This window comes from Haemorhous mexicanus, chromosome 10, assembly GCF_027477595.1.
Source record: "Haemorhous mexicanus isolate bHaeMex1 chromosome 10, bHaeMex1.pri, whole genome shotgun sequence".
In the NCBI taxonomy this organism is placed as follows: domain Eukaryota; kingdom Metazoa; phylum Chordata; class Aves; order Passeriformes; family Fringillidae; genus Haemorhous; species Haemorhous mexicanus.
In genome coordinates, this window is record NC_082350.1 from 9,442,910 (window position 1) to 9,469,420 (window position 26,511).

The following is a 26,511-nucleotide window of genomic DNA, read 5'->3' on the forward strand; positions in this document are numbered from 1 at the left end:
GCTCTCTCCCAAGGTGTGTGGAGCTCTAGGAGAGCCAGCTGCTCTCCCAAGGTGTGTGAAGCTCTAGGAGAGCCAGCTGCTCTCCCAAGGTGTGTGGAGCTCTAGGAGAGCCAGCTGCTCTCTCCCAAGGTGTGTGGAGCTCTAGGAGAGCCAGCTGCTCTCTCCCAAGGTGTGTGGAGCTCTAGGAGAGTTAGGTGCCCTCTCCCAAGGTGTGTGGAGCTCTAGGAGAGCCAGCTGCTCTCTCCCACAAGGTGTGTGGAGCTCTAGGAGAGCCAGCTGCCCTCTCCCAAGGTGTGTGGAGCTCTAGGAGAGCCAGCTGCTCTCTCCCAAGGTGTGTGGAGCTCTAGGAGAGCAAGCTGCCCTCTCCCACAAGGTGTGTGGAGCTCTAGGAGAGCCAGCTGCTCTCTCCCAAGGTGTGTGAAGCTCTAGGAGAGCCAGTTGCCCTCTCCCAAGGTGTGTGTGCCTTGAGGAGGGTCCAAGCCTTGCTGCTGGGGTTGGCACGTGGGGAGCAGCCCGGTGCTTCAGGAGGGGCTGGGGAGCAGGACACAATCTGAGGGTGGCTTAGGGCCCCAGGATGGTGGTGTCTGGGGCTCCTCTGCTCTGCAGGGCTTCTTCCACCTGGGCTGTGGCCAGGGCAAGGGGCCAGCAGCGCTGCTCAGTGACTTCCATGGTGTGCTTTCCTGGAGCCAAGCCTTGGCTCTTGGCATTGACAGGGGGGTGGGAGGAGTACCCCCACAAGGACAAGCTCTTCCTTGCCCTGCTCCTCTTCCACTCTGAAGCAAGTGATGCTCGAGGGACACAGTCACAGCTAGAATCTGCTGCAGTGTTTATCTGGTCACTTCACTTGGGGATGCTGAGAATAGAACAGTGCAGGCTGGGTGCTTGGCTTAATTTCTGTATGGGAAATCAAAGTCACGCCTGCCTCAGCAACCACATACAGTCTTTACTTCTGCTTGACTAATCTGCAAATGTTTATTAATAGTGCATCTTTCTTTTTTTTTTTCTTCAATACGCTTGGTCACTACTATCAGTGCACAGTGCTTGTGAAAGAAACCCAAAGTAACATTTTCAAACTGTAAATTTTCTTTCTGGGATGATGTATACTACTGCAGATCAGAGTTTCTAGAGCCAGGTTATAGAGTTTCTATTTTGGAGCTAAGCCAGCAGATTCAAAGTCAGGCTGCTACACTGAGTCTCAGGGAAGAAATTGCCAATGCTATTTGACCATCTGTCTACTCTAGAATTTTGTCTTGTCCTTTTAACAGATCAATAATGAAGATAAGGACAGCTGCAAAATCAGAAGCTGAAAACAAATATGATCTGGTTCCCCTTTGTTAGCTGAAATATTACAGAACAAAAAAAGAATTGCTCCTCCTGACCTTCATATGCTAGTGGGAGGCTCAGGTGTGTCCATCCTGTGCAGAGGCTGCAGCAGGGCAGGGGTGAGGGAGGATGTCACACACAGCCCACCTGCAGCACTGAGCATGTTTCCTCAGTCCTGCCAGGCTCAGGGGCTGGGCAGCTGCCATAGGAACATTCCACAGGGGAAATTGCACTCTGTGGCAGTGCTGCCACACCTCTACACAGGGAACTGGCTTAGTTGTGTCTGTCTGCACTGTGGTGGTAAATCTGCTTCCAGAGCTCTTACTTCCTGTCATGGGAGTGATGCATGTGAGGAGTGAGGGAAAACCATTGCAAATGCCAAACAACACCTGCAGGTGAGAAAAACCTCCTCTTAAATGGCTGACTTACACACCAGAGGCATGGGAATGTCAGGGAAACAGGTCACTTCATGGCATTCAGATGCTTAGAAGGAGGGGAGCAGCCCCTCACCCCAGAGGGATCTCCTGCAGATATTAGAACAAATGAATAGGTATCCACACCTGTGTGGATGCTAATGCCTCAAATTTGGTTCTGCAGCTGTTCACTAAAGCAAAATCTGTTAAAATACAAAGATAGGTTTGTCCTGTTTATCCTGATGCAAAGGCTCAGGTGAAGAAGTATTTATGGAGATGGACCATATATATGACTCCGAGCAAATTAAGAGGAAGCTCTCAGAAAAAGACTACAGAGGCTGTCTTGCTGCTATAGCAACTGCCAATTGCCTTTGTGTAGTAAAATGTAATGCTGTTCACCCAAAGTGGCAATAAAGCCTTGCCTTTCCTTCACGTGGAGTCCTGGCTTACTATAAAGGGTTGCTATTGCCCTTAGCACAGGCCAGCCCAGATGTAGTGGTAGGCAGCAGAGTTTGAGCAAGGGCTTGGGTTTAAGTTGCTTACAGTTTTGGAGGTTTTTTTGTTTGTTTTTTATTGCTGCTTAAATTTGTTGCAAGGATTTAACCCGGTAGAGTTCAGAGCCATTTTCGCTGCATTGGGAAAACATGGATGTGCAAGAGAGAAGGGTGGGGATGGGCACTGCCCGCTGGGTCCCACTAGTGCCACTCCTGCCCTGCTCGGTAGCACAGGGCTGTCTGCAGGGAGGGAACCCACTGCCCGTACAGGCAGCTCTGCCAGGAGCTCTCTTTGCTTTGCCATGCTGTGAGCAAAGAGCCCGCACAGAGCCCGGGCAGTGCTGTGCTCCCCCAGCCCCTACAGCCCGCACAGAGCCCGGGCAGTGCTGTGCTCCCCCAGCCCCTACAGCCCGCACAGAGCTCGGGCAGTGCTGTGCTCCCCCAGCCCCTACAGCCCGCACAGAGCCCGGGCAGTGCTGTGCTCCCCCAGCCCCTACAGCCCGCACAGAGCCCGGGCAGTGCTGTGCTCCCCCAGCCCGCACAGAGCCCGGGCAGTGCTGTGCTCCCCCAGCCCCTACAGCCCGTGGGGTGTAGGTGACACAGCCCCACCTGTGCGAGGTGGCCTTTAGCAATGTGCACCTGCCATCACTCTCTCGGGCAGCCTGCCAGTTCAGCTGCTGGGGGGGTTTACCCCATCCACAAGTGCCATAATTCAGGATAATGTGTGTAAAGTCACGTGCACAGTACCCAAATAACCTAAAGGCAAAGGTCTGGTGCTTCAGAGCTCAGTGATTAGTCTGGGCATATTCTGGAGTCCCCTGCATGTTTAATGAAAGTCATCTCACCTCTCCTTACTGTCTATACAATTTGTTTCTAAAAAGTAGAGGGGTCAGAATTTAATCTGGGATGCCAGCAAGGGGAGGGTGTTGTGAGGATGCCTGATATTTTCACTTATCCATCCCACCTCCAGCATTCAGTCTGTTTTTCACCATCACAGGAGTCCTAGCATAGCCTTCATTTTTGAGATGACTCATTTCCTTTTCTGCAATGCTCTTATGTTCTAGTGCTAATAATACTTCCACAAGTGGAAGTCATTATTATAGAGGACTGCTGATAAACTGGCTCATCCTACCTTGCCTCTCAGATGGTATCACAAATGGCAGCCTCAATGTTTTATGTTCTGCCCGAGAGAGCAATTTTTCTTTCAACCTTGGAATTTAATTAACTTCCAAACATGCGCCTGCATCCATTTGGAAACTGAAGGCATTAACTAAATAAACCCACACAGTAGGTTTTTAAAAGATGTTTGTTCCTTGAGCCTTTGTTTACTGTGAACAGTCTGGGGGAGGGTATTCACTGTCTTCCCTGTGCCGTGTGTGTCCACAGGAGCAGCCAGGTGTGTCCCACCTGCTGCTGATAATGAGGCAGTAATGTGATTCATATGATGAGTGATATAGGATGCAAAGGCACCAGCAGTCACTTTTCCAGGCCCTGGTGCTGGCTGTAAGTCTAGCACTCTCTGGCATGTGCTGTGCTGTAGAGAGAAGGATGAAGGAATGACTGGCTTTTTCCTGGTCCTGACTTGTGAATCCTGAATCCTGCCGCCTTTCTTTTCATGTGAAACCATTTTTTAAATGGCTGATGGGAGAGAGAGGGATGCAATGTGCCTGGTGACAAATGTGACAGTGGGTGATTGTGTTGCTGTTCCAGCATACAGTCAACACCAGTAGCAAGGGAAGAATGTTATTTTAAGCCCCCCTTCTTTGCTGGTGGATGCATGAGAAGCAGAAAAGAGAGCTGTCTCACACAGCAACTGAGCTTTCATGGTAGACATCAGTTAACCTGATTTTTGGACCAAAAAAAAAAAAAAAAAGAAAGAAAAAAGGTTTGGTTTGCTTGGCTTTGTTTTAAAAGGCCTCCTCTGCCTATGTGTGGCTACATTATGTAAAGGGAGGAGGGCTACAACAGAAAGCAAATACATCTTACAGGGACAGCCTGGTTAACTTTTTTCAGATGTCCTCACTGTGGATGCTGAGAGCCTACTGCCTTAGAGAAGAGGGTGCTAAGGAGCCAAGGATGCTCATGGCTGGATGGGCAGCACCTCTCAGGGATGCTGGACAGCATTGCCCCTTGCCTCTGCTTCCCTGCCTCTGCTGACCTGAGAATGCAACATTTCCCCTCAAAGTACTATGTGACTGTACTCTGGAGTGAATTAATGAAGCCCTTGCTTAAACCTCCGGTGTCCCAAGCAGGGAATAGAAACCTTTTACTGGGGAGTTAGGCAGGAGAACTGGTAGCTCATGTTGCCTGTCCAGTTTACCCTCTGCTGCCTCTGCAAGGATGCCAAGGCTGTCATTTAATAACCACACGGGTGGTGTGTCCCAGCAGGGCTCCTGCAGCTCTGGGTGAGTGGGAGCTGCTGGGAATGGAGGAGCTGCTTCTGGACACAGCTGTGATTTGAAGATGAGGTAGAAAAATTTCTCTTATGGCTGCCTTCTTTGCAGGAGAGGGGTTGTAAGATATAGGGAGAAAACTTAAACTTCTCTGGCATGGGGTGGGAGCCAGCTGTCTGTCTCACACTGTCCTGTACTGCTGAATCTCATCAGCCAATCCTCCTTTTGGTCCCACTTCTGCTCAGGTTACCACAGAGTGCAGCAAAACCGCCACTTCCTTCGCTGGCTGAGCTAATGGAAACCCCTTTAATAATTCAGGAGATAAATCCTCTGCTTGGAGGGCTGGATTCTGCAGGAAAAAGCACAGAAATACAGGTGGTTCTTGGGTGGGCTGCATGGGGATTGCCTGTGCTGACTGACAGCCTGTGGCCTTTCCTCTCCCCAGATAGTGATGTACATAGGCCAGGTCTCCAAGGACATCCTGAAGTGGCCTCGGCCCCTGTCACCACCTGTCGTGAAGCTGGAGATGAGGACAAATGCAGAGTATGGGATGCCATCCACCCACGCCATGGCAGCTACAGCCATCTCCTTCTCCTTTTTCATTGCAACCATGAACCAGTACAAGGTAGGGGTACAAAAAGAAAACAGAAGGAGAAAAAGAAAATGTATTAAGAAAATAAAAGCCTGTGTCTGCTTCCAGCAAGCCACATAAAGCTTGCAAATCCAAAGATGTTGCTACTTCCAGAGGAGTTCTGAATTTATTTTCACACATGTGTATTCTTCCCTGTGCTTACCTGTAGCTGGTCAGTAATAGACACAAAAAGAAATTTAGTGGAAATGTCCTTTTTTATGCATGGACTCTGCTCAGAGCTGCTGGCAGGCTGCGCTGCCCTGCTGTAGTTTGGTGGGGTCACTGTGTTTTTGCACATGGGGTGACCATGCAGGGAAGGTGACTGGCAGCTAGCATTTTGTGTTCACCCCATGCCCACCAAGTCAGTGCTGCACACTGGGACATGCTGGCTCCCAGGGAAAACATAGGAGCTCTGTGTCACATGGTTTCTGTATGAAAGGAAAAGCATTCCTGGAAATCCCCTGGCTCCAACCTGTGTGAGACTAACAGCACACAACATGATTGGGAAGGCTGCTTGTCAGAGGAGTAACAGCAACTTCACTGCACTGTAGGAGCTGCAGGCTGCCTGGGGAAGGCTCATCATTTTTCCTCATCATCTTCCTAAAATGTTTATTTCCTGGAAACTCATTCTTCATGATGATTATTTTCATTCTGTTTAATGAATCCAAGCCTGTGTTTCCTGTACTCTAGCAATAATAACTTCCTGGCTGTGTTGTAATTAAGAATGTTTCTCAGCCCTCTCAAGGAATAAACCCATGTTTGGTAACTGGTTAGAGCATCTTGACAGTGGCATGGGGACAAGGAGCCATAAGAGGGAATATTTGTCACATATATTGTCATATATATTTGGAAGCCATGAATATTTGTCATATATATTTGGAAGGCAGATCCATCCCATGTGTCAGAGCTGCCAAGATGACCTGGTCAGCATCACCTTCTCCTCAATCCCCAAGTGACCAGAGGGACATGCAGCTCTTCACAGGCTGTCTTGTGTTCCTTAGAAACTGCCATGAAACGATAAAGCTGCTGTCAAATAATTAAATGGTTTAATTGCCTCTATTAAGATGGAAAAAAATCTCCCAGTACATTATGCTGCTATCTTCTCAAGATGCCCTAATCATCAATTACTGATCTGGACTAGCTCGAAGGCTGCCTGCTGAGGGAGGAGTCAAGTGGGTGCAAATGCTCCAAAGGCTTAGAGAAATGAGGAAAAATAGTGTTTTATGAACTGGAAGTGACATCTGCAGCTGGGTCTGAGCTCTTTATTCAGAGGGCTGGAATATGCCAGGGGAAAGGGTCAGAAGAGAGCTGTTATGCTTAGAATTTCCACAGAGGCATTTTTGTGCTGACCTGTGGCCACCCTGGTCAGTCATGAGCCTCAGGCAGAAGATAGAGACTTTGTGTCAAATTGGATGAATTAATTGCATTTATTTTTATTTTGAGTTGGTTTACTCCTTACAGAAAAATCTCCCTTATGGACTGAAAGGAGCCTAGCAGCCCACTCAGTTTCAGGGTTTGAATGAGTGGATTAAGGGCTAATATGTCAAGCTTATTCTTTACCAAAGGTGGCTTTTTAAAATTTTTTAAATGTTGATTTATTTACATGGTTCTTTCCATGTTTTTAGGCTACTCAGAGAGGGTATTAGGCAAAACCAGCTTCATAAGAAGATAATTAAACCTTTAAGTGTCATGGGGAAGAGTGGTCCTGACTGCTTTAATAGCTGGCTTGTGGTTTCAGCCCAGACATCGATTCTCCCCACTCAGCCCACTGCTCGAGGACTATTGATCACACTTCTGGTCACACTCTGCAGCTGTCACAGTCCCCTTGGCTGAGCTCAGACTGCAGTGCTACCTCAGCCACAGCTGGACAACATGCCATGCCTTCTTCCTTAAGCTCTTTAACACTAACATGGGTTTTGCAGATAGATATTGTGGGGAACAATTCTTCAAAGAGCATCTCTTACCCAGATGTGTCCACAGAGAGACCAGATCTTGCAGAAACAGGTACCACAGGTGACAAAATGACCTTCCAGCAGGGTTGGGTGCTGGTTAAGGGAGGCCTTGTCTCAGGTCACATTCATCTCCTGGGGAAAGCACAGCTCAGAATCTCCCCTTCCCAGCACAAGATTCTTATGTCAGTCCAGCTGCTTGGTTTAATGGTGTATTTAATTATTTTCCCCCCCTTTTCACAGTATCCATTCCAGCTCGGCCTCGCAGCAGCGTTTGTGTTCTCGACGTTGGTGTGTCTGAGCAGGCTCTACACAGGGATGCACACGGTCCTGGTAAGGATGTGCCCCCAGCTCCTCTTTCCTGCAGATCCTCAAGGTGGTGGATGAGTTGTGCCGCTGGGTTTGGGGCTGTGCACTGAGGGGAGCTGCGAGGAAGCCCTCGGGCTATGGCAGCTGGAGTCCTCATGGGGTGATGACAGCGCGGGGAGGCCGCAGCGGCCCGGGCCCGCGCCTGGCTGAGCCCAGCCCCGCACCTCAACTGCAGTTCTCCATTTCGAAAGTTTAATTGCGAGGAATGCGCTTGGGCAACCCAGGCTGCTCCTTAGCAAAGGCCTTTGTGCAATAGTATCGCTGTTTTCAGCGAGAAATAGCCGGGGCCGGTTCAGCCTGGGAGTGCCGGCAGGAATTGCAGCCCGGTGAGTCACGGGGGTAAAGCGTGGCCAGCGAGCTGCCCTGGAGGGCCTGCCCGACAGCAGGGCTCCTGTCAGCGTGCAGGCACTCAAAAATGACAGGTTTCTTCTTTTCACCTGGAAGGAAATGCTTCCCAAGGGACCGAGATGCACAAATAGTTTGTCTGAAAATAATTATAAAAGAGCTGTGATTTTATATGACAGACTTGCTGGGCGCAGTTGCTTAGAGACATCAGTTCTGCTTTAGGAGGAGCTAATTTCAGTGTGCCTGTGATAGCTGGTTAATTCCTGACAAGATGAAACTTTATTAATCTGTTATATATATAGTGGACAGAGGGGCAGTCCAGCTTCCCAAATATGAATAAAAACTTCAGGCTGTTACTTCACAGGAGTTTGATATGCGTTGTTGGTTGCATATGCATAAATAATTGAATCTTTTTTACTAAGTAATAATTATGCTTGTAATGAGACTTGATGGCTGTAAGAAAGGGAGCCCTCATGAGATTAAGGTTAGCTATAAAATATAGCTTGACCTTCCCTTTCAGGCCCAGTGGATCAAAACAATATCTTACATCGAGGCTGCAGACACCCTTTCGGGGCTACTGACCTTAAGTCAATCAGTAAAAATTCTTTGCATACTTCTCTTGCTGGCCCATCATAATGAACGACCCCTCTAAATTTAGATGGATTTTAGGGTAAAGAAGAAAAAGTCCTTTGTGCTTTTGACATGATAGAAAAGGGCTGTAAAATAAAATTTAAAAAAAGCTTCTTAGCTGAAGAGTGAGCAATGCTGCCTTTCAAAAGGGCAGACGTGCTTGGCTTGGGTCATTATCCTGTGTGTGCCAGGGTGGGGATGGAGCTGGGAAAGGCCCAGTGATCACAGCTCCCACACACAGCCCCTCTCTCTGCAGCAGCTTGTCACCACAGGGACTGGCTCTGCTGTGCCACCTGCAGTGATGGTTCTTTGGGGAAGAAGTGCACTTCAGAGCTGTTTGTGACCCTTGGTAGGACAGCTCCTGCCCTGAGCTGTTATGTCACCGGGCTGAGGCACAGCAGTGCCAAGCCATAGCCTGAAAGAGCCTCTGGGTTTTTAACAGAGGCCTTAACAGAAAGGATGTAATAATGTGGTCATAGCATTTTAGTGAAGAAAAGGAATGGGTAACAAATATCCATGGACCTGGTGTAAATGAATTTTTTTCCTGTTTGAGGAACCAGAGGACGAGTGGCAAGGGCAGTTGCATTGTGCTTTCCTGCAGCTCCAGTGCAGAATCTCATCTTCTGTAGTCTCAACTCTACAAATCTGTTTGTATTTTAGCACTGCCAGCCTTGCTTTTGAATGAGAAAGCTCAGTGATGTCATTAGAAGAGATACTACCATTAAAGACCTCCTGGAGAGGCAGTCAGCTGGTATGGGAGCTACCTGCATCCTTCCAGCTGTGCCAGAATGAATACTATGCCCAGGGAAAAGGGAACAAACACCCCTGGCCTGGGCTGTTACCAGGAGAGCATCACCCAGCCAGAGAATGGGGTGGCAGCAATGCACTCAGACTGCTGACAGGTAATTGAGTTACAACCACCCATCTCCACCACCTCAACATCAGAGTGTCCCATGTGGGTGGAAAAGCAGGGGAAATGCAGGGTCCTTTCTTGTAGGTCTCAAATGATGGAGTCCAAGGACCTGGTAAAGAGGGGATCTGGAGTTACTTGGAAAAGGCAAAAAAAAAAAAAAAGTAAGAATTTGGACACACTTTGAAGCAGGGAATCTGTAAGTTTTTATTTATGAGAAACAAAAAGCAATTTGAGATTATATGACAGGTAATTGTTGTTGTTTGCCTTTTCTCTCCAGAGAGTTGTATTTTAGAAAATATTACTTTGCTTTCCATCTTAAAACACTGGCCCAATTTTTGGTCCCTGCCTCAATGCAGTGACCAAGTTTTCCTGTCCTACATCTGCTGAAGCCATTCCCCCCAGAGGCACAGCTGATGTGGGGAGAACCTCACTGGCACTGCAACTACCCTGAGCTACAAGCAACAATGTCCTGTGCTGACCAGCATGGTCACTTTTTATAACCAAAAAAACCCTGAAGGTTTTTTTTCCCCCTGAGATATACCCATTTAGTGTTGATGCATTTATTTCTGATTACACTTCCCACAGGTGGTGTGGGGGTGTGTGTTCTGAAGCTCCCACCCTGCCCCTTGCTGGGCTGTATTTCAGGTTGTTTCATACTACCATTAATCCTGAAATGATCTGAAATATTTTAAGGCTGATAAACACCCAACATAGTCACAGTACTTCACACACTGTGTGGTGCAGTCCTTAGGAGTGGAGTTTAGGAGCCTGAGTGGTGTCTCACACTAAATGAAATGTAAGGGGGCTCAGGCAGTAAGCGACTGTGTACTAGACAGAACAGGACAATTGTTCTTTCTGCTTGGATTGGCAGTACCAGGGAAGCAGGGCAGATGTTTGGCACTGTGTGGGAGTGAAGGGCTGAGCTGCATGGCAGTAGAGGGGCTTCAGGGAGGTAGATGGAGCCTGGGGATGACTCGCCTGTGCCGAGGCAGCTGGAGCATCCCAGCAGGGCAACCGGAGGTTTTAAATTCTGCAGGTAGCTCTGCACCTTGAGCAAAATCCGTGCCTGCTCTTATTTAAAAATTCCTTTATAATTGCGGGCTTGGCGAGAGGCTAATCTGTTTACACAGGCAGACGGGCAGGAATGTGCTTCCTGGGCGTGCTAACAGCAGCTCCACCCCCGGGAAAAACTCAGCTCCTGCTCCTGGGGGCTCAGCAGGGAGGGTCTGCAAAGTTCTCGCAGAAATCGGAGCCATCCCACCTCTTCCCATCTTGTCTTCAGTTGAACAGGCAAGGGGAGACATCATTAATTCTGCATTGCTAAATGTAGGTGGTGGTCTGGATCTTTCCCACCTCCTCTGGGTATTCAAAAAATCAAACCTGCCCATGCACACCGGGACTGAAGGGACCACCACAGTCAGCCAGGCGTGTCCTGAGCTCTCCAGCAGCTTCTAGTGAGGAGTTTCCAAAATAAGAAGCCCAGATATTGGTGGATGGGGGGAAAACAGAATAAACCACTGGCCTCCTATATATATATGTATATGTATGTATGTATGTATGTATATATATATATATAAACACACACACAAATTGTATACATGCACTACTGTACTGATATATATAATTACTTACAAATGGTATACATGTGCTATTGTACTGATACATGCATTATAAAACTCACAGAATTAACAAATGTAATGATGAAATAAGCATTACTTCTTAAAAATGCACGTTTTATTTTACTTATGAGCAGTGCAAAAAGTATGTTCTCCCCCCAGCCCCATGGGTTGCTTTGTGCACCCAGTTTGGAGACCATGGGTACAATGCCACTGGTCAGAGCTGATTGTCTGGGTCCTGCTTGAAACTTCCAAGAGCCACGTTACTGTACTGGGGCTGAATGGGAGGATAACAAAATTCAGAAAACCTTAATTAGGTTTGTAAATAGGGACTGTTTGCAACTGGGTTGGGAACTGCTGGAGTCAGCTGGTAAATCTGAGCAAAGCTTTTGTGAGGAAATGTTAATGTTCAGTTACATTTCTTTAATTGGAACAGAAAAGCTTGTGAGCAGCTTTTGAGTTTTGGTCCTTGATCACCCATAGAGTGGTATTGAGGACTTTTACTTTTAACATGAGGTGGACAAACATCTGTGTGGGAAATTGATGTACAGAGTGGTGATGGGATTTCTGAACATCAGTTCTGGGAGCAGCCCCCAGCTCTTTTGTATTGAGGCAGTTACTTAGTGTTGGGCCAAAATATGCTTTGTGTGTAAAGGTATCATCTAAGAATTTACATCAAAACATGAATTACTATGAAGTAAAGGTATATAATATAATGGTATTTTACAATACTAGGTATCTATGATCAGGTTTGTGTATTTCCATGGCTAGCCTCATGTTTTGGATGAGGGAATAAATGGAAATTTGATTAAGGGATATGCAAAATGGCTGTAGGAATTGTTTAAAACCAAATGTGCTGTGAATCTATTGGAAGTTGTAAACAGCTGAAGTTCAGCCCTACAGGAGTAATGCATTTACCACAATGTCATTAAATATTTCTGTTGTGAAAAAGTTCCCTCATTCCTGCCTAACTCGAAGTGAAGCTCACATAAATAATTTTTAGACTGTGACCAAGCATGGTAGTAGTCAGCTGTCATGACTCATGAAGAAGATGCAATCTTAGAAGAGGACATTTCTGTCTGTGGCTAACTTCAGCTTTTGCACAGCTTTTTGTGGCTGTACTAACACTGCTGCCTCTATGTGACACTGGAAGTGTGGCACAGGGAAACTTGTTTTATTGCTTTTTACTTGGCTGCTCCCATACAGAGGGCTTTTGTTAGGGGCTACCTCCTGTCTCAGCTTTGTGGCTGACAACAGTCAAGTTCTCAAAACACCTTATTTGCCTCTGTTAATAAATTAGGGTTTAACTATATGCTTGCTTCAGGCAGTGTACTTGAAAGTCAGATTTCAGAGACTTGGGCAACAAATTTCTCCTTGCTGTATCCCTGCCTGGAGGTGCCTCCCTCCCACTGCTGGCAGAAACCATGGCACACGCACCACGTCCCACAGCTCTGCACTTTCCATCCCTGGAGCTTGTGTTTCTGGGGATGGGAGCCTGTCTCTGACAAAGGACAGCATCTCCCCCTTTATGCAAAGCAAGCAAGGGATAATCACACTGATGTGATGAAATTGCTTGTAGGGTTACAGGCAGGAAAGGGTTTGTGTGAAGGCAGCTCTGTGCAACGCTGTCCCTGAGATGGAGATGTGCACGTGCCTTTTCTGAGGTCGTAGGTGGAGAATGCCCTCAAAACATGAGAGCAGGTGAGGAGGAGGATGTGTGTCCACAGACACATGCATATGCATAAGCTGAGGTTGGGTTTGTGGATTGGCATGTTTTGTTTAGCCCGTGCTTCAGGTTTTCCCTGCATGTGGGTAATGCCATCACTGGATGCTGGGTGTTCCTCCACTGCTAGGCCCCACCAGTGCAGATACTGGTCTTTTATCATCACCCAAACACCTGGTTTACCTTCCAGGTCTCACAAAGGCTTTTAAATGTGATTTCTTTACAGGATGTGATCGGAGGAGCGCTGATTTCGGCCGCGCTGCTCGTGCTCTTGTATCCAGCGTGGGACACAATAGATCACTTGCTGTTAACCAGCCCCTTCTGCCCGTTGTTTTCCATAGTTGTGCCTCTTGTCTTATGTTACAACTACCCCAAACTAGACTATTACAGCCCTACCAGGGGAGACACCACTACGATCTTAGGAGCAGCAGCTGGAGCAACTGTGGGATTTTGGTTAAACAACCAGTACGCTGCTTCAGCCCACACTGGCACGAGTGTTCAGCCTGGGCTTCCTCTGACCACCAGTACAATGGTGTTTGTGCTGGCCAGGTTCTTCACAGGGATCTTGGTTGTGCTGCTGACCCGCTGGCTCATGAAGAGCGCGGTGCTTGGCGTGCTGGGCTATCGCTACAAGTTCCCCATGGGTGACCTGCAAGCCCGGAGACGCCTGGAGGTTGAGGTGCCCTACAAGTTTGTGACGTACTCCTGCGTTGGCTTCACGGCCACCGTGCTTGTGCCGCTGCTGCACCAGCTGCTGGGGCTGATGTGAGCACAGCTGCTCCTCGCCGAGCCGCCTGCGGCACCACCGCTGCAGGCATGAGACAGTCCAGGCTGCTGGCTTGACCAAAATGTGGTTTTGTGCCTTTCTGCACTGGTGTGGTGGGTTTGGCTCTGGCTGCATGCCAGGGGCTCACCAAAGCTGCTCTATCACTCCCCTCTCTCCAGGGAGAGAAAATATGAGAGGATCACGGCTCAAGAGAAGGGCAGGGAGATATCACTCAGCAGTTTTACTGTCACAGGCAAAACAGACTCCACCTGGGGAAATAAATTTAATTTATTACCAAACTAATCAGAGTAGGATAATAACAAATAAAACCGAACATTTACAACCACCTTCCACCTACCCCTCCCTTCTTTCTAGGCTCAACTTCCCTCCTGAAGTCTCCAGCTCCTCCTACCCACCATCACAGGGGAATGGAGGTTACAGTCAGTTCATCGCATGTTGCTGCTGCTGCTCCTTCCTCCTCAGGGGTAGAACCTCTCACACTCCTCCCCTGCTCCAGCATGGGGTCCCTCCCACAGACGACAGGTCTCCAAAAACTCCAATGTGAATTTTTCCATGCACTGCACTTCATCCAGCATGGGTCCTCTGAAGGATCAAAAGTCCTACCAGGAGCCTGTTTCAGTGGTGGTCTTCAAACCCTTCTTAGGGCATCACCCTTCTTCATTGGGGGGTCCTCCACTGATTGCAGGTGGATCTCTGCTCCCCATGGACCTGCATGGGCTGCAGGGGCACAGCTGCCTCACCACGGGCTGCAGGGGAGTCTCTGCTCTGGCACCCAGAGCACCTATTACTACTCCTTGTGATCTTGGTGTCTGCAGAGTTGTTTCTCTCCCATATCTTCACTTCTCTGTCTGCCTGCAGTTGTGCAGATTTTTCCTCCCTTCTTAACTCTGTTGTCCCAGAGGTGCTGCTGCTGTCCCTGTTGTGCTCAGCCTTGGCCAGCAGTGGGTCTGTCTGGAAGCCAGCTGGGATTGGTTCTGTTGGACACAGGGGAAGCTCCTGGCACCTTCTGAGAGAAGTCCCCCTTATAGCCACCCCTCACCACAACCATGCCCTTGCCACACAAACACAAAGCAACTGGCCTAAAATATCTGACTTGGGGGAGTCATGGGAATTGCTGTGCACAGATCACTTTGGGTTAGAAATCACTGGCTCCACTGTGTCCCATAGTTAGACACGCTTTGCCCAGGTAACTAAATGTGACAAGCACACAGCCAAAATCCCTGCCAGAGCAGTAGCAAAGGCTGCTTTGCTGTAGGGTTGGGGTTGCTGGGGAGTAGGGCTGTGCCTCTGCCTGTCTGGCTGGGGCTGCTCCTGAAGCAGTAGAGCAAGTCAAGGCAGGGCTCAGGTTTGGGGCATCAGGGAAAAAGTGGCTGGTGGGGTGGGGGGAGATGTGACCAGCCAAAACCAAAATGCCTTCATTGGCAGAGCTCATAGTGTCTTCTGATGGCACTGTCAGACAAGGCTGGTTCTGTGTAAATGGTTTTACTCATTATTAAATCCAAAGAAAAGAAACCCCCAAAATGTAAAAGAGAAGAAAAAGCTAACACAAAATGTCTAATGTGATTTGCAACAAATTTCCTTGGATATTAATAAGAAAGCCTCCACTAGATCCTTTGCCTTCAAATAACTGAGCAGAGTTATTAGCACAGCACTGAGGCTTGAGTTCAAACTGTTTAACTCTGATTTAGTTCCCCTGGCTTAGGGGAAAGGAAAGAGTCCTTCCTGTCATGCAGGGGTGACAAGAAGAGTCCATAAACTGCGTTGTGGGAGGAGCTGAGTAGTGACTCTGGTGACTACAGCGTGTGACAGTTATAAGATGCCGTCATTTTCTGCTGCTGCACAGCATCACAGCTGGTCTTCCATGCATCCTGCAACACTTTGTGTACACATGTAGAATAGCAGGGAGGCATGTCCATAGGAAGGGCATCCCTATAACTCAGGCTGCTTATTTAAAACAATATATTTCAGCTGTTGGACCAATGAGCTGTTGAGAAATACAGCAGTGAACGTGGTCTGCTTGGCTAGGAAAATGTACAGTGCTATTGCTGCAGAGCTTCAAGCATGGCCCCTGTGCCTTGCCTGGCAGAATGTACAGTGAGAGCCAGCTTTCTAACCACGTCCACTTGTCTTCCTGGCTGCGAGAAAAATGAACCTGAAGAATGTAAAAGAGATGCTTTGCCATCCATTGGCAAACATAAACATCCATTGGATAAACATAACCAGTTCTAAAAGTGTAGCTGGGAGGTGTCTGAGGAGTGTGAGGCATGCACATGAAAGAGCTGCCCCACTCTAAACCCATGTTGCCATTCTCCAGAAGAAATGCAGGCAAATTTTAACCATTTTAACCATGTTTAGATTCTCTCAGGCTGTGGATAAGCTGTTCTATACGAGGTTGTGTGGACTTTACACGTGCATGCAAACAGCTCCAGTGAGCCTTTCAGCAGGGCACGTGGCCACTCACACCTGCCCCTGGGTGACTGCTGGACATGGGCCACCACAGACATGGGGTTCCATGCTCAGCCTCTCTCCCTCCCAAACACCACAGAAATTCTGCCATCAGGTTTAAAATACCTTTAAACACCTTGTGTTGAGAGAGCTGCATGACACACAGGTGCAGTGCACAACTGGAGCCCTGCAGAGGGGCCACATCACAAACTTGGGAAAAAACTTGGCAGCAAGATGAGTGTTTAAGCTGGGGATTGGAATTACTCCCAAGAAAGGCACAGTTTGACAGGGACATTCATGCAGCTTTATGTGTAAAATTTCTGTTCTGATTCACAGCTATTTTATGCTATGAAGATTTTATAAATTATATATAAATGCTGCACAGGTATTTTTATAGTATTCACCTGCATGTGATTCATGGAATAAATGCAAACTATATTTGGTTCAAATTTTAAAATAAACCTATTTTGCAGAGTTTGTTGTCTGTCTGTTTGTTTTGCATCCTCTGTTGATACTTGTAACTGGCTGATGTAAAGGCAATGAGTCCCAGCTAAAAGAGCTTCCCAAGCTGTCCTGCTTGTCTCCTGCTCAGTCTAGCTCCATGCTTTGGCTCCTCCAGAAGGATCCTGCTTTTTAAAAAACATTTTAAAAAGACATCACTGGTCTACCAATGGCTATTTGTTACAACATTTGCAAATGTAAATAGGTGAGTTGCATGTAATTAGTGCTCGGGGACTTTTGGGCACTGGAATCTCCTTCACCTTCAGTATCTGCTTCTAATAGACTAAACAGTTAACTGGAAGCCAATTTAACAAGTGCAATGACAGCATGACAGCCCATGAACTGCAGAATATTTTGCATTAGTTGAGGAGCCTAACCAGGTTTTGTGGTCAAAAAGTGTATTTGAAACCAGATAGGGCCTCATCCTCCTCTCAGGATCACATCCTGCCTGGAAGTGGTGTCACTGCAAGTGCCCACAGCTGATCAGGATAAGCCCAATTGCTGCAGCATCCCTGGGCCAGCTGGGTTAGGCAGGGCTTTCAGCTGGGCTCTGTGCTGAGGCTGTGCTCCTGGGATGCTCACAGGACCATAGCCAGTCCTGCAGGGCCAGGCTGGGAGAGGCAAGCTGAGACACTTCACCCTTTCTGTATTTCATTAACCTGAAGCACCAGCTCCTCACTGCAAATCTGTGTCTTTGCTGTCTTTGGAAATGCTCTGCATCCCTGCAGTGCAGATGGCTCTGCATTTCCAGGGTGGTGGGAGAGAATGAGGTTTTGTGAGGGGTTTGCTGGCCATGTTCTTTACTTTGTAAGACAAAGGCACCAGCTGAATCCTCTCAAGTAGGCACACTTGTGCTTTAGACTAAAACACTGCTTTTGATGTGAATGGAGTGGGAGGTGACTTCCAGAGTATCAGCCTGGGTTGTTGTGTTCCCAGTACTGTCTGTGCTGTCTGCTCTGCTCCAGTGCTGCAGCTCTCCCTCCTGTGCCTGCCTGCAGCTGGAGGGGTGATGCAAGACAATCTCAGCTGCCTTTATGCTCTCAAGGCACCTCACCCACAGCTTAGCCCACTCTGTCCTGCCTAGAGGCTGCCTTCTCCTGACCAGCTTACTTTGCAAATGGCTTTCTGGGCCTGTGGTGCTGACCCAGGCTTTCTCCTCTCTGGGGCATCTCTGTGTGCTGGTGCCCCAGTGCAGAACCAGCTACCCTGTCAGAAGTCAAATGGATATTGCACCTTTTGGCAGGGATTAAGAGCCAAAGCAGCAAGCACTGAATTTCCCTACTTTAATTTCCCAGCAGTAACTTTGTCATGACCCCAGTCTCCTAATCCATCCAAGTTCCAGTGCAACATCACAAGCAAGCTCATGACTTGCTTTTCTGGATGTAGTTGATGTAATTTAGGGAACAGAAGAAAACAGTCTCTGTTTCAGTTTTGACCCTTCTCAACTGTGCTACAAGGAGAAGTTTGAAAACACAGATACCTCTCTGAACAGGGTGGAAGTGTGACTGGGCAGTGGCTGGGATATTGCACATTTGCTGAGCCATGAGTAAAGCAAGGCCCTCTCTTGCTTCCTGCTCCTGTCAGAGCTTTCCTGCTGTCTCTGACTTCCCACCTGCCCACTGTCACCCCGCTGCCACCCCCCTGTCACCCCACTGCCACCCCGCCCTGGCAGCAGGCTTGGTTTCAAGGTCACTGGGCGGTCAGAGGTGTCACCTGTGCCGGGCCATGATCCCCTGGCAGCCTCCTGGCAGCACTTTTGCCCAGCCTGTTCCATACTCACCTGCCAAACCAAGGCTGATTTAAATTTCAAGTGAGCACAGTGCCAGCCTGGAGATGGAAACAGTCCCAGGCATCACCTTTACGTAAACACCCTTGTGCAATAGCCAGGGTAACCTGCAGGCAGCAGGGCCTGGGAGCTGCAGCCAGGCTGCCTCAAGGTTCTGCTCTTTGCAAAATCACCACCAAAGCACAGCAAGGACAAACCCAGAGCTCAGAGCATGTGTGCAGCAGAATGGAACCCAGCAATCACTCAGGCATCACACTGAACCAGCTCTGATCTCTCTGTCACCAGCTCCCCAGCCTTTTCTGCTTGTGTTCAGATCCCCAGTACCCACAGGGAGCAGGAGCGGGCCAAAAGTAATCCATAATTGAGGAACAGTAGTTAAAAAAGGCAATGAGTCCCACTTCCAACTCTTGTTTAAAAAGAAAACCCAAGTTCAAAAGATGTTTAAGAGCTGCTCAGAAGTCCCCACCAGCAGCAAAGGTTTCCTTTGCCAGAGCCCATGGCTACAGCAAAGGGTAAGAGCAAATTTCAGTGCTCAGTGGCTGGCTCCAGCATGAAGCTGTGTAATAACTACCTTGAGTACTGCACCCAGCTATGAGCAGGCTGTAAATACCAGATAATTGCTTTGGAGCTATGAAAGACAAAGCCTTGCAATAAATACACCAGACTTATATGAAGTGTCCCACTCATCAGGAATCACAGTTAATCCTGAGCTCAGCACTACAGCAGAGCTTGAATTTCATTGCAAGGCTGCTGGCACCATAGTTAACTGGAGGGGTCAGGGACTCTGAAGAGGCTTTTTAACCTTTCTCTTGATTCTCATCCTCTACTTTTACCAAGTAATGGTACTTACCTGGGACAAAGCTCGTGGTTTTGGAGCACTTAGCTGCCAATGCATGAGCAAATGGTATGAAAAAGAAACGATCCCTAAAAGCCTCACAACACATGCCACTGCAGCTCAAGCCCTTAGTCCCAGCTTAATCTAGTCTTTACACTCAAAGGACAGCTAAATTCACAGGAGAATTGGGACACCCAAAGAGTCAGAAAATCTTGTGTAGAGAAATATATTTAGTGCACGCAAATATGCCTGTGCTCTGCTGCAATGCAAATCTGCCTCATTGTCGTCCTAATCCCCGTGCATGACACACCAATAAACAAGGGGGGGTTAATACTTTCCATCTGCCTTACACATTGCTTCCCACACTGCGAGCCTGCCTGCTTACAGTTGTGTAGGCATCATGGAGAGAGAGATCCTGCAAATGCCAAGCTGCCTAATCCCCTGGGAGGTTTGAAATGTGAGCTGCAGTTTTCTCACTCTCCGTGGGCACTGGAGTCAGTGGTGCAACGTATGGCAAGAGCTATATTCTCATTTCACGTCTGTCATGCAGAGATAATTAAAATCTACACTTCCATCTGAGGGGAACTGTAGGGTTTCCAGATGGGTAACTGTAGTGCATATTTCATACTGGATTATCACTTGCACCAAAAAGCCTTGCCTGTTGCCTTCCCACCTGTTGAGATTATTGATGGGGCTGCCATTGAAAAGCCCTCGTGGGCCCAGTGATAGGGGTCTGTGCAGCTCATACAAGCTTACCTCACACGGCACATCTCTGCTCAGTGGGGCAGTCATTGTGACACCCCTCCCAGATGTCCACTCTTGGACAGCCCCTCCTGGCTCTCACAGCAGAAAGGAGACAAAGTACATCGGCCTAACACAAAATACTGGCTCTTGTTGGCCTGCAGCATTAGCAATGGTTATAGTATTGCAAAGGGACAGCCAGCTCCACAAGGCTGCCAGTCAAGAGCTGCTTCAGTGTACTGGGCTGACCACCCACCATGTGACATTCCTGCAGAAAGGAAGGACTGGGCATCGCTATGCTGGACGGAGCTTCTCAGTTTCAGAGAGAGCAGAGGCACAATGCATGAAGCTGTGACACAACTGCTGCCAGAAAGCCACCTAGAAGGAAAAGCCTGACCCATGAGAGGTTCTCATGTACTGGCAGGGGTAGAACTGCCAGAAATGTAACCCTGCCCAAAAGCTGCATGGTCCTGCTGCACAGCTGGGGTCCAGAAAGCCCTGGTGGGGCTGGGAGTGCAGAGGGCCCACGCTCACTTCTGCAGACAAACATGCCAGCCTCAGGCAGACAAAGGCTTTGATAGTTCTCTGCTACTCATGCAAAACACCACTGGCATATGCTCTTAAATGCACTTCTCCATTTGGTTTGGAGCTTCAAAAACCGCTCGGCTGACATCAACAATGAAAAAAATTTAATTCCACCCCCTCCCCTTTCCGAATTTATAATGATAAAGGACCAACAGTTATGTCTGGAGCAGGGAAGCAGATATTACACACATCTTGCTTACAAAATAGCTCTGGTTTTCATGAAACAAGTTTATTTTCCTCCCCCAGCCATTGATGAGCACATGACAACCGTATAGAATAAAAGCTCAACTCCTTAGTTCTGCTCACATTCACTCAACATTTGCTCTAATCAATTATCTTATTTCATGCACTAAGAAAAGAATGAGATTCCTGTTATGCAGCCATAATCAGTTACAGTATGAAGCTGTGTCTGTGGAACATTTCTGATTTTGAAAACTAATCATGTGCTCTGCCATTACATTTCTCTTGTAAAACCCTGGGCTTTGACCCAACTTGTTTCTTCCCCCCTGCCCTTTGAAAACATGGAGGGCACAGCCTAGTCCGAGATCCCACATTCCTTCCCTGCAGAAGCCAGCCAGATTGCACTGCACAGAACACATTTACTCAGGGAGACAGGATCTGTTTTTCTGGTTTATTTGAACATAAAAGCATAAGAGGATGTCCTCTGGGAGGCAGACAAAAGAGGAGAGGGTGCTGCATGTGACAGTGGACGGCTGTCGCAGATGAAAGTCACGTCTTCACACAAAGGGCTCAATATTGATCTCTAGCACAGAGCAAGGCATGGTGAGCTCAAACTTGGTGATAACATCAGGGTGTACCACTCCAAGCTTCCCAATGCTTTGACCTTTGGCAAAGACCTCAGCACAGCGACCAGGAAAGAAAGCAGTGCCTGGAAAGAAAGTGAGAGAAAAATCAATATTTCTTTGGGCCAGAGGAGTCAATTGGCATTTAACGTGCAGAACAAAGCTCTCAATATTAAATGGTTCTCTGTGCTGAGATGCTCAGAAGGGGCTCTCACTTTCTTGCATTAAGAGTTGTCATGATTGATAGAGAATGAGAAAACACTGAGTTAAAAATAAAATGTAAAGCCTAAAGCGTGGGCATTTTTCACACTCAATTGTTTTGACTAAGTTCCTCCTGCAACAGAAATTAGCACAGTTGAGTCAGAGGGCTACTGAAATGAAGAACTTTTGCAGCCTTTAGGCTATTTAACATATGAATGTCTCCCACCTTAGTCTGTTTAAAGAAATAAAGCTTGCTGTCATCTAAAGGGTAAGTAGGCATGTCACCCTTGTTTGCCTATCACATAATTAAAAACAACCTGCATTCCTCATCTGGGGAAGAACTTTTTAAGCAGTTTTCTATACACCATAAAAATGTGAAACAATGAACACTCAAAGAAAGCCAGAGATCATCTTCCTCTTACTTCCAACCAGGTTTAAATTTTAAGTGTTACATGGAAGTTTTTTCTAAAAAAGTAGCTGGATTTGCCATGAAGAACTTGGAGCAGCTGTGCAGACCTTTTCACGGAAGGACTTTCCTACCTGGGAACTTCCCTGTGTGTGGTGGCTCTACCAGCACTATGTTCAAGCTTGTCTAGTGCAACTAAACTTGCATTTTTTTGGCCTCTGTCCTGAGGTGAGTGGCATTTTTATCTGACAGCCCTTCTAAAGACAAACCCAAACCAGACCAGCCAGCTGCTCCTTCTGAAAGCACCTCTTTCCAAACCAGTGTGTGGAAGCAAGGCACAGTGTGTGGGACATCCTGTGAGCAGTGCAGCAGGCAATGCTGGGGAAGGGCAGAGGATGGGGAAGGGGAGAGAATGAAACAAGGCCACTGAATCCCACAGGTTCTGAATCCTCAGAAAGCTCCTCCACCCTGTTTTTAATGCTGCTGTCTTCAGTGTCCTCTGCAAAAGGATCACAAGAATTTCCTGACAGCAACTTACTCACTGGTTGCACCAAATGCTACTTAAGGTTCAGGATCAGCCCAGGACATTTTACTGTGTGTACAAGGAGCTATTTAAAAAGGCAATAATGTCCAAATGAACCTCAAACCTCAGGAACATTTTCATGATCCTCTGATCACTAGTGGTCAAGCTCAGAGGTATTCTCTGTTAGCTCCCCTGTGGAAATAATTCATTTAAGAAGTGTCTCCTATGAGGTTTGTAGTTGTAACTTGCAGCTACAAGAACAGCAATTAGATCTTTTTCTTGCCTGAGTTGCTGCAGGTGCAAATTAACTTCAACGTCCACTTCAATTTTGGCCACCTTGTGAAATCTGACCACAGTAGTAAATGACCACAGTAACATTGCTTGAAGGCCGTTTTAAAAATATCCAGAAGCAGAATCTTTTAAATTATCCAGTTCCAGTCTTAGCTACAAGCACAAACCAACTACTTAGACTGGATGTACAACAGTGAAATTACCTCACCCTGGGTGCTACTGGCACATGACTCCAGCCAAAGAGACACTTGCCACTGCCAGGCTGCACTTTTCAAAACAAGATGAAACAAATTTAGAAAAGAGTCAAATGTCACACATACAGATCACTCTGCAGATTGGGGGTGAAAACATAACCTAAAAATAAAGTTGCCTTTGACTTAGTGGTAAAGGCTCTCCTGTTTGTAAATAAAGATGCTATTGTACCAAAGATGTGAGCAGCACACAGAGACTTTCTTTTAGACACTTGACTGTGAGCTTGAACTGGCACAAGAGCAAGAGCCAAGCAGAAGTTCATAATGTTGGTGTGGTACCCCTCTATAAATCTAGCTTTGACAGTAGGGTCAGTTAAAAAGCTGTGAGTCTGACTTGTCTGTTCTTCTGAGCTTCCTTTTGTGTAGTCTTGGGAAAGTTATTTTATCTTTTTGCACATCTAGACACAGCTATGTCATGAGACTTAATTGTTTTTAAACTTCTTGTAGATATCTGATGGGGTCTAAAATAATACTGTACTCAATCAATCAAACAAGGGCAGTTTCCCAGATCTGTGCCACTTCCCATTGTGTGAAACAATGCTGTTTTCATGCACAACAAATCCTCTGCTATCCATCACCAGTTGTTGGTCTCCTAGTCCCAGTGAGTTCCAAATATGCTGCTCCAGGCTATGGGTTAGACACTGAGCAGAATTTTCCATCTCATGCAGCAACTGATGCTGGACCATGATGTTACTTTTCTTTGCACTTCCTTGCAGCTAAGAGGGAAATATATAATTAATACCAAGGGGGAGCATTTAGGTCCCCAAAGTGCAGGAAATGGGACCTTCAAACAACGTCTCAATTTCTAGTTAAGCTGACCCTGAAATGCTGGCAGCTTCACAGGGCAGTCACCAGTGTGCCCCATGCTCTGCAGACATGGCAATTGCAGGGCACAATTCTGGGGCTGGAAAAGATCAGACAAAAAGCAAATAAAAATGAAAGAACCTGTTAAAAACTTTAGAGCCTCCATCTGTCCAGCCAACACATGGCTCTTGCACCAAAGAAACATGAGCTGAGAAACAGGTTTACAGAGAGTTTATGAACTCTGGTTCATAATGGAACCATTATTATGGTAATTGGCTGCACTACAGAATGCTTCAAAGTATATTTCTGCCTGCCAAAGGGGCCTCCAGACTGCATCCCTCAGGGGGGATCTAAAGCCTTCCTCATCTTAGTGACTCTTCCTTTGACCACACAGGTGGTGAGGGAAGGAGGCTGGCTCATGCATTGGACTGGGTGGTGTTGCTCCATGTGCCTCTGCCATGGAACCAGAATTTGGAGGAAATGTCAACTCTAGGTTCAAAAATTCAGACATTGAAAGGGAAGCAAAGTAGGAAAAAAATATCTCAGAAGAGACATGAAAAACCTGAGCAGGAAGGGGGTAAGAGAAACAACCATTTGCTGCTGGGGGAGAGTTTTGATTGAGGGACCAACCACAAGCATAAAAGGAGACCTGAGCTAGAGGAACTTGCTGTGCTGGGGCAAGTTGTAAGCTGCAGGATGACCTGAGCAGGGAGGCAAACCAGGAGCAGGGCAGCAAACCATGGAGGAGCATCAAAATAAGCAGGAGGAAAGGTAAGGACTCTCTTCATTCTAATTTGTGTGTTTCTGGTATTATCAAGTAAATAGCAATGGTGGTTAGGATTTCTAACAAAGCTTCTGTTATGGAGTGGGCAGTGTTATGTGACTGCAACTCTTGAAGTCAAGTAGAAGCTTCAGAGTGAGAGTCAAGGCTGTATGAAAGACTTGTGCTGAAGCTACTGCACACATGGGAAATCAGCAAAAAGTGCACACACTGTTACTTTGTTTGTGTAAGTCACACCAGAAGCTGAAGCCCAGTGCTCTAAAGCTTCAGTGAAGCCTTCATTCCTAAAGGAGTCTTTCCAGCAGCACTGGCAGCTGTGACCTGCAGCTTGTGAGCAGAAGTTCACCACAGTTTGTCCTACTGTCTATGCAGTATCATTCAAGAACACCATGGCTGTGAAGAGCAGGGTCTTCCCCAAGAAGCTGTCCCTGGTCAGAGAGGCACAAAAGCACACCTGGAGGCCCCACTCTGGGCAGGTGTGCTAGGAAGGGATTGTGTTTGCTGCTGGTACAATTATCCTGACAGGCTGCTCTTGTGGGTCCAACTGGTTGGTTGTACCATCAACTACACTGAGAGTCAAAATTCATTTAAAAATTGTAGTTACTGTAACTTCTGGTGTAAAGGCAACAGATTTATCCCTCTTGACATAGTAAATCCTTTCTGCTTTGCACACAAATAAACTTCACCTTGAAATCTAGTCAGAGATTGTATTGTCCTTGCTGACAGAGACCCAGACAATGCCAGAGGAAGCCTGAAGGTCTAGCAGTGGAAATCCACCTCTTAATATGTCAGGTGTGTAAGTGGTAGTTAGGAGGAGGAGTGGGGTGAAATCCAATACACCTTCCTAAAGAAGGGATGCCAAAGCCAGCCCTGCCTTATGCTGACACTCTACACGCAAGGCAAAGACAAAAGCTGCTTCTCGTGGCTGCAAGTAAGAATTTAATTTCTAATGTTCAGTGATGTAGAAGTAATACCTTTAATTAAAGCTTCTGTAGCATGTCCTCAAAATCTGTAATTGCCTTTCTGTATTCAGGCAACAGGGCCACTGTGATTGCTTTGGGGTAATTCTTTGGCCAATAATCCAACAGAGCATGTAGTCTTTAGCACATTTTCTGGCTAATTGACCCTCAAAGAGCTCTGAGTTCCCTGCACTCTTTGTTGTCAAACACCTTGCACAGTTTCTTTTCTCTACCTTACTCTCCATTCCTTTCAAGAAGAAATAGATTAAAGTTGTATTATAGGCCTGCAGTTGCACTAAGCCTTCAAACCCACTTGTCTGTTCCTGTAATTTGAAGGAACTCTGGAGGCTGAAGCTTAAGGAGGTAACAGAGCAGAGCTTATCTGGCCTCAGTGGCCTTTGATCTTCATTCTCCTCCCTTGAGTGACTCTAGCTGCCCTTTCACTACCTCACCCCAACTCACCTGGGGAAGTATTTTGCCTGTGCTACACTGGATGGAATTTAGTTTTGTGAGGTTAGATGCTGGTTTAGGATCAAGTTCTTCACGCTTTTGACTGATTTCCTTCTTTTGGTAGAAAATGCAAATCAAATGCAGAGTCAGGGGGCACTACCAGCCCAGGCAGCCCCCTCTTTCTGCCCACATCCACAGCACAGAAAGGCTCCCAGAACGTTATGCAGACCAACAACCTCAGAATCAGATCTTGTCATGGAATGATTTACCTTCAGCTAATTCTTAAAATCACAGACACCTCAAATCTTCCATGATCTTTGGAACAAACTGAGAGACCAACTGTTCTCATAAGTTGCACATTGTCAGCATCTCTTCTCCCTTATATTCTCAAGCCCAGAAAAACCATACTTTGGGATCAGTGGGATATTTGTCAACTTTAGTCTCTTGATTTGTAAATCCTGACTAAAGCTGTGCTGGAACAACTGCCATTTCCCCAGATCACACCTAACTGTAATGACACACCAGGAAATTCAAATTAGTACAATTAAATTTAAGGCATGTGC

General features: G+C 47.1%; 2 protein-coding genes across 2 annotated transcripts in view; one reads left to right on the top strand and one right to left on the bottom strand.

The window, feature by feature from the left end:
* The window catches only part of SGPP2 (sphingosine-1-phosphate phosphatase 2), a 35,623-nt gene extending 19,120 nt beyond the window's left edge, over positions 1-16,503 (top strand). Inside the window, exons 3-5 of the mRNA XM_059855257.1 lie at positions 5,069-5,248; positions 7,447-7,536; positions 13,026-16,503. Of these exons, the coding sequence (XP_059711240.1) occupies positions 5,069-5,248; positions 7,447-7,536; positions 13,026-13,568 (813 nt within the window). The 3' untranslated portion in view covers positions 13,569-16,503. The remainder of the gene's footprint in view (positions 1-5,068; positions 5,249-7,446; positions 7,537-13,025) is intronic.
* Positions 16,504-21,096: 4,593 nt separating this feature from the next.
* FARSB (phenylalanyl-tRNA synthetase subunit beta) overlaps positions 21,097-26,511 on the bottom strand; it is a 35,317-nt gene continuing 29,902 nt past the window's right edge. The window contains exon 17 of the mRNA XM_059855258.1: positions 21,097-21,368. Within this exon, the coding sequence (XP_059711241.1) occupies positions 21,217-21,368 (152 nt within the window). The 3' untranslated portion in view covers positions 21,097-21,216. The remainder of the gene's footprint in view (positions 21,369-26,511) is intronic.